The sequence below is a fragment of the Monopterus albus genome, unplaced genomic scaffold (assembly GCF_001952655.1).
Source record: "Monopterus albus unplaced genomic scaffold, M_albus_1.0 scaffold202.1, whole genome shotgun sequence".
NCBI lineage: Eukaryota > Metazoa > Chordata > Actinopteri > Synbranchiformes > Synbranchidae > Monopterus > Monopterus albus.
The window spans coordinates 1,012,891-1,020,650 of record NW_018128082.1 but is presented as its reverse complement, the minus strand read 5'-3'; the positions used below and the strand labels follow the sequence as shown (position 1 = coordinate 1,020,650).

The window sequence follows — 7,760 nt, the reverse complement described above, 5'->3', positions numbered from 1 at the left end:
CTGCTGCTCAGTCTGAAAGAAGCAGACAGTTCTAGACTATGTAAGGAAGCTTATCAGCAGCGTCGCTTGTTTGTGGTCGCACTGCGTGCCGGTGGGCGGGGTGGGTTAGTGTAAAGGTCATGCTTTTGCTGTGACCCGTTATCTTTCTTTAGTTTTCCTTCCCACAGGAGGGAGAATGGCCGGCTTGTGGAGATCCTACCAGGTCCTGATGACCAGATACCCCTGGACAGTCCAGATTGTGACCGCTGGTGAGAGGAACCCTCTCCCACTGCACATATCCAACAACTGCTGAGCTAAGCAGAAGTAGAAATCTGAGTTTTCATATTTATTAGACCACACCGTGTGTCAGTTGCTTTTTTTCCACTTTCAGCTGCACCTAAAATGTCAGTGAGGTCAGTGGAGACAAAAACTGGGACGAGGGTCTTATATTTACTGAATGCATCGCAGCTTTAAAGTCAACAAAGAAAAGGGCCTTTGAACTGAATAACCAATATTTTCCCATTCCCCTTGTAAGCTGTTTCTGATCAATGTCAGTTTAAAATCTCAACTGCAACATGCACATAAACCTCATCACGATAAATGCAGTGTTATTAATAAAACTCTTTTATTGATGATTACATTTCCAATTCAATACACTTTCAAATTTCAGGACTTTCTTGCTTTTCCTCTTCTCATAAATTAAATTTAATGACATTTTGGAAGTTAAACTGCAAGAACATCTTGTTAATGTATTTATTAAAATGACACCAAGGAGGTTGACACCTTTGGTCCCTGAAATTCCTGGTGGTTCTTCCTCCTTCTCATGTTCAGGTTCTTCAGCAAAGAGGAAAGCGTGTGAGAGCTGTATCTGAACATGCAATGAGAGCAGCTCAATGTGTCAACACATCTAAGAAATATGTTGGATTAGGTGTAGTAACGTTCAGGCTCCAGTAGATGGGGGCAGTGTGTGTGAGGTGTCTGTGGTCAGGGAGGTCTGAGGGTCTCCAATCTGAAGGATGAACGTAAAAAACGTTAACTTTTTTTTTTTTTTTTATTGATGAACTGTGTGCCATTGCTTCAAGTCTTTTATTCTTCAGTGCAGCCTTCATCTCTTTCCTCTGTCACTACCTCTTCAACCAGCATGTACAAATCTGGCGCATCTGGCTTGAAGAAGTCATCACCTGTTTATGTGTTTGGACCTGTGAGAGTTGCTGTTTTATATCATTGTAAAGTGATGGCGTTCAGTGACGGACTGAAGCTCCTGAGGTTTAAATAGACCCAGATCTTGGCACTTTTACTGTCCATCAAAGTGTCTGAGTCACAGTGACAAAGGAAATGCTTGTATTTATTGCTGTCAAGGTGTACACTTGACATTTTCTGTCCTACATGCGCATCAGGGTCGGTGTCTTTGTCACCTTAACTACCTTTATTAGTCCTCCCATGATGTTTTAAGGAAAGGTTACCTCTTGTTCAGCTCGGTCTGTTTTACTGCACTCTGGGCCTGCAGCTTTATCCGCCAACTGAAGAGGCGTTTGATGGTTGATATACATTTAACAAACTACTGAACATTAAATAAAGAACCATCTATCAGTATAGCACAGTAACTAACTGTAGCGATCTCTTTAAAACAAAAATATAATCATTATAACCTTCATCAGTGTTATTTCAGGACATGTTGTGTTAGACTGCAGCAGTGTTTGACAGGTGTACCTAATAACCAGTAACTGAGTGTATGGGCCCCATGAAGTGACGGGGTCTGAACTCGTTGTGGAGCCGCTGTGCTGTGTTCGAGGTTGGCAAATGGCACCAGTAGTGTTCTACATCAACATTTTAATTTAAACCAAAGGTCAAAGGTGATTATGAAACATCCTGCAAAATGGCAACTCTGCTGGTTGCGTCCATCACTGTGGACTGCAGACTACTGATTCTAATCAAACTACAACATGTACACTGATTCACCGTCTGTATGCTCAGTGGGCTAAGACAGTATCTGTCCCCTGCAGGCTCTTTGGTGGGCGTCGGTGATGTCATCTCCCAGCAGCTGATTGAGAGACGAGGACTGGCTCAGCACAACGTGCGGCGGACGGCCAAGATGATGAGTATTGGTTTCTTCTTTGTGGTAAGTGTTAATGTGAAGTGTTAAAATGATGTGTGCGTTTGGCAAGTTGTGTGATAACAAATCTGTCGATGTCATAGTCTTTGAATAAATAAGTGTTTCCAAACAGTCTCAGCTCGCCACTGCAGAATCATGTGACTATCATATAATTAAGGGCTGATTATTAACAGTCCAGTCTAATGCTCTGCTCACATCACAGGCCTTAATGCTCAGATCTTTTTGGGTTGATGCTTCACATCTAAGTGTGAACACCACAGAGCTCCTAAACTGCCACGTATGTGCAGATTTAACTGAAATGTGTGTGCGTACAAGAGTAAGAACAATAACGTCATTTGTGCAGTGGTCAGATTTCCCAAACTGCTTGGATACAATCTTTTCCTTCCACTTTGGCTTGATCAGAAGCTTCTCCATAAATGTCCAACACCTGTGAAACTCCCTCATCTCTCCACTGACCCCCGTTGTAGTTGTTGCCTTTCACTATGTTTACCTGTCTGTAAGGGGCTGACACTAAATTATGACAACAGATGATGTGCAGACGAAGGAGATGTTAAAGGTGCATTAACACAGTCTGATTACCCCAGTGACAATGGATCAGGACGTGGTGTCTCTCAGCGACAACCCACCTCCATGACACTCTGCTGCCTACAGCCCTTCTGCTGTTATTCCACCTTCTCCAAATGCCAGTAGTTATGTCAAACAGCCATGGAGGAGCTCTGGGCAGCTAAAAGTCTAAACCAGCGGCTGCCAGAGTGAAGAGACGGCATCTTTTGCACAGAGAGAGTGGGACAAAGAAAGAGCAACAACCAGAGTTAACATGGATTCTTACCATATACCTGTTACATAGTGTATGCTCTTGCCTCCTATATATCTGTAAACGTCACCAATCACGGCCTGTGGCAGCTACACAACTCTTTCTGACCTCACTGAGACAAAGGCGACAATTGAGAGGACGTTTCTGAGTAAAACAAGAAGCGGATAACAAATAAAGACAAAGCTAAATTAAATAGAAAAATAAATAAGCATGAAGTAAGTTCAGTTTATCTGTTGATGTTAAAAATGGTTGGTGTGTGACAGGTTGTAAGAGAAGAGGCCCGGTGTGTGTGATGTGCTCTGCTTGTTTTCCTTCGAAGGGTCCAGTGGTTGGCAGCTGGTACAAAGTGCTGGACATGCTGGTGGTTGGAGGAACTAAAAGTGCTGCCATGAAGAAAATGCTGTGTGACCAGGTGAGTCTCTAGGAACAGTCCTCTCCTCTGCTGCTCGTTGGTGCCGCTGGGTATAGACGAGCCGAACGGACTGAGGTGCTTCTAGCAAACAGAGAAGATGGAGATAAGCTCAGTGATACGTCCACGCTGCTCTGTGTAAAGCCGATTTCACACATGAACCCTGGGCTGTCTCTGTGGAATCAGGCCCGGACTTTGTCCACAATCCTTTCACACATGTAACACACAACGGGAGATGGTCTGTGTCTGATGTGTTCTCAGCCATTTGGGTTTTGTGAAAGTCAGCCGCACACTTTGATTCCTTCTCTGTGTCCTCGTGTGTCGTTCCAGTTGTGTTTCGCTCCGTGCTTCCTGGGAGCTTTCCTCTGTATCTCCGGTGCTCTGAACGGGCTGACGGTAGAGGAGAACATCACCAAGCTGAAGAGGGTGAGTTTACTTGCAGCCAGAGGGTTGGAGGACTATGATCATTCTTCTCTTTTTTGGGGCGGGAGTTCTCATTTATTTCTGAATGTCACATTAAAGGCACGACACAGAGTGAACCAGACTACAGCCTGGATACGGAACTGGACAGTAAATCTCATAGGAAAATTAAATCATAAAGCTGAATGACCAGAAAAATGTCTTTGAATTAAAATGTTGGATCTAAAAGTCTCGATTTTGACAAAGTGTCTCTTCTCTGTTGACTGTGTTCTCATGATGGCTGTGTTTTAGCTGCAGTGTTCACAAAACACGCCGGTTTTCTGTGCAGGTTCTTTTGTACACGGTGCAGGTAAATGAGAGTACACAGAGGAAGTTTGCTTTCCAGTGTAGGTACAGTGTCTGCCCCCCAGCACTCACCTTCTATCAATTATTATTAGAAGCTATTTCCTGTGGTGGAAGAAGGGACCAGAAGGAGGGACTGTGGAAACAGTGACTCATACCTTCATATGTGTATATACATCTGTGTTAACACACTCACATTGTGGGGACCAGAGACTGGTCAGGCTTAGGCCAGTAGTGGTTATGATTAAGTTTGGAATAAGTCTACAGGAAATGAATGAAATTCAATGTCAAGTCCCCACGAGGAATGAGAACGCTGTGTGTGTGTGTGTGTGTGTGTGTGTGTGTGTGTGTGTGTGTGTGTCTGTTTGTATGCATGGTCAGAGCTAACTGTCATCTTGTGCCAGCTGCTCAAACGTCCGTCACCGCCCTGCTTACCCAGCGTGCTGCTGGTCACCATCAATTATTTACAAAGACAGACGCATGGACCAGAAAGGCCAAACTGGTAAATGTCAGAAAGGACAGAAAATAAATGACAAATGAGCCCATTACAACGAGGCCTGGCACTGAGGAAATGTGAGGTGGAAATGGATGGAGCCGCTCCGACTGTTGTCTTTCTCGTCTACCTGTTAGTTACCTGAGTTTTTAACGCCCCCACACTGGCGATAGCCACATCCAGAGACATTGTTTTCAGGTTGTCGCCCAGCCTGTTCTCGTGAATGTGATATGTCAGGAACACCTTGAGGGAATCGCAAGTGTCGACTTGGATTCGAGGGTGAACTGATTAGATTTTGGTGGTCAAAGGTCAAGGTCAGTGACCTCATGTCTGTCTCGTGGTGGAGGCATAGAACCTTGAAACGGTGATTCTAGTTTTAACCTGTTACGAAACACAAAGCTGAACTCTACCATCGTGTCGGTTCATAAAAGGAAGCTCTCGTGTTTCCTCGCTCATGGCTCCTCCAGCAGCCTCCTTGTTCCTCAGAGCAAAGGAAACTACATTCTTGTAGAAACGTCTACTTGAAACCTGCTCACAATCTGTATGTGGTGCCAGTGGCTGACAGTGATAAGGCAGCTGAGAAGCTCCGAACATGTTGATGTTTTGTGACGCAGCTTAAAAACCGCAGGCAGAGGTGAGAAAGGGTCCCAGCTTCTCCAGAGTGTGGGAGGAAAGGTTGTGACGTCATTTCACCTCAGGTGGCAAAGCAGCTTGTTTGACCGTAATTAGAAACAGTTCCACCATTAAAAAAAAAGATTGAAACTGGAACATTGGCTTGTTGTTTTTATATGTCGAGACTTGTTGAGGTGGCCTTTAAGTGGATGACAGAGAAATATTTTTGTGGCAAGACTGTGTGTGTGTGTGTGTGTGTGTGTGTGTGAGTTGTGTGCACACCATATCTACTGTTGAGCCAAAGTCTGCATCTACTTTTTGTTTTTATCACTAAACAAAAACTAATATAGGTTTCTAAGTGAAACAAACCTGATTTAGATTACACACATTTTTACTTATTTGCACATTAACAGCATTGCTTTGCTGGATTAACACTCTGGTGTGTGTGCACTGTTCACATGCACAGTTAGAAGTGTTACAACCTGGACCTTTTCTAAATTAATGCTTACTTCTAAATGTAGACATATCTTTAAAAGTTTCATGTTGTATGTTTCTGGTGGTCTGCACCAGCTGACAGACTGGTTTCTGAATCGCCTCTAACTGGTTTTAGTACTAAAATACTTTAATGAGCCTTTAGACCAGAAGCCTGGCCCGAGTTTTTCCTAACTCAGTAAATCATGAGCTACTTTTAGCTTTAGAATGGTGTGTGAATTATCAGTTGTGATGCCAATATAACATTGTGCTTGTTTTACAGGACTACACAGATGCCCTGATCGCAAATTACTATGTAAGCTTTGCCTTTTTACTGATGTGTTTGTAAACTATTGGTTTTTGTCAAATGAACCAGTTGATTGAATCATAAGATGGAGTTGCTCCCTGAATGTTGCCGGTTTGCGTTTCAGCTCTGGCCTCCAGTCCAAATCGCCAATTTCTACTTCATCCCGCTGCACCACAGGTAAAACGTTATGGCTTTATTAACTTAGTCAATCAGCTGCATTCACATGTGAAGTTTGTGTGAAGTGCAAAGAAGCAGAATCTAAATGATTTTTATCTTATACTGGCTTTATTTTCCAAACAGAAATATGAGAACTGTTTTACCCCGAAACCATTTTCAGAGGATTTGGACCTTGTTGTTTTCTTGGTGCCAAATCTCAGATGAACTCAAAACAAAACTTTACTGCTTTTTTAAAATTGTGTTTCAGTTGTGAAAATAACCTTTAAATCTCATGAGAACTAACATTACAACTTCATTTCCTATTCATTAATCTCTCAGACGCGCTGAGTCGTCTCATATTTAAACCCATTTGTTGCTGCTTTAAGGTTGGCTGTCGTGCAGATCGTCGCTGTGGTCTGGAACGCCTACCTGACCTGGAAGGCCAATAAGATGTGAAGGGTGATCACGAGTCCGGCCTGTGTAGCTGCTACTGATGAATTTACACTCATTCATTGTGTGTGTGTGTATGTGTGTGATACGGGCCGTTCTGCTCTAACTTACTTCAGGCTACTTGGTTTTCTGATATTTCCGATGTGTAATACTGTGACTGAGTCACTTACAGAGATCGAGAGAAAAGGCTCGTCTCCCCGAATGACACATTCACACTTGAAAGTCAAACTTTCATTTGCAGAGATGTCTGTGAAAGTTTGTTATTTATGGGATGAGATGTGACAGTTGTGAAACCACACAAACACACACACGTTCACACCTACTAGTAGCAAAGGGAACTTTTTTTTTATTCCAGTCATGTATTGTTAATCACTCAGAATAACTGAGCTGAAGGATTGTTTGTTCCTGGTTAACAATGCTTTATTGATTTCAGTTTATGTCTGTGATTTACATATTGTTTACCCACTTTCTCTGCCACGTCTGTGTACTTTAGTTGTTTTCCTGCAATTCCCATGATTTCTTTTTAACAACCCTCAGGAAAAAGGCCAACAACTTTTTTTTTTTTAAGATTTGTTACAAGTGTTCAAAAAATGAGTGATAACCAGACAACTGTCGTCTCTGCAAGTGATATCAAGTCTTAATGCTGCACTCATTTTGGTTTTGGACAGATCCAGACGATTCCTATAAACAGTCATGACAGAAATGATTTTCTGTTTAGCTGCGTTGTACAGTTGTTGCTGCCGCCGAACAGAATAGATCCTTGCTGCAGTGATAATTGTTGTTGAAGTGTGGATTTTTTTCTTACATTTTCAAGTTGTGATTGAATTCAGTGTGCACATTTTTAACAACCAAAGCCGCCTCTGGTACGTACAGCTAAGCTTTACATGGGCCGATGTCAGTGGTGTCTCTGACCTTGCTAGCTCTTGTGGATGAATTTGGCTGGGTGGGGTTTGTTTGGAGGCTGCTAAACTGGGCTGTCAACCAAATTAACTACACACATTTTTCCCACACAAACACACTTGGGCTGTATCAGGGAAGAGCAAGCAGAAACGCCTGATGAATCCCCTGAAAATCTGCCAAACGTCCTCTTCTCCTGGGGGATACAAGCCTCTCTCCAGAAAGCTGGAATCCATTTCTAATTCAGCTCCCAGGTTTACTGCGTTTTAAATTGAAGCCATGGCAGTTTAAATGAAG

At 43.0% G+C, this 7,760-nt stretch overlaps 1 protein-coding gene across 6 annotated transcripts in view; it reads left to right on the top strand.

Annotated features, from left to right (window-relative positions):
- The window catches only part of mpv17 (mitochondrial inner membrane protein MPV17), a 7,913-nt gene extending 572 nt beyond the window's left edge, over positions 1–7,341 (top strand). For 3 of the 6 annotated variants that reach the window (XM_020618254.1, XM_020618252.1, XM_020618251.1), the window contains exons 2-8: positions 153–248; positions 1,983–2,098; positions 3,226–3,318; positions 3,646–3,741; positions 5,937–5,969; positions 6,085–6,137; positions 6,503–7,341. In XM_020618254.1, coding sequence (XP_020473910.1) covers positions 176–248; positions 1,983–2,098; positions 3,226–3,318; positions 3,646–3,741; positions 5,937–5,969; positions 6,085–6,137; positions 6,503–6,572 — 534 coding nt within the window. In that variant the 5' untranslated portion in view covers positions 153–175 and the 3' untranslated portion in view covers positions 6,573–7,341. The remainder of the gene's footprint in view (positions 1–152; positions 249–1,982; positions 2,099–3,225; positions 3,319–3,645; positions 3,742–5,936; positions 5,970–6,084; positions 6,138–6,502) is intronic. The other 3 variants (XM_020618257.1, XM_020618255.1, XM_020618253.1) reach the window with 1 other exon arrangement.
- The last annotated feature ends 419 nt before the right edge of the window (positions 7,342–7,760 follow it).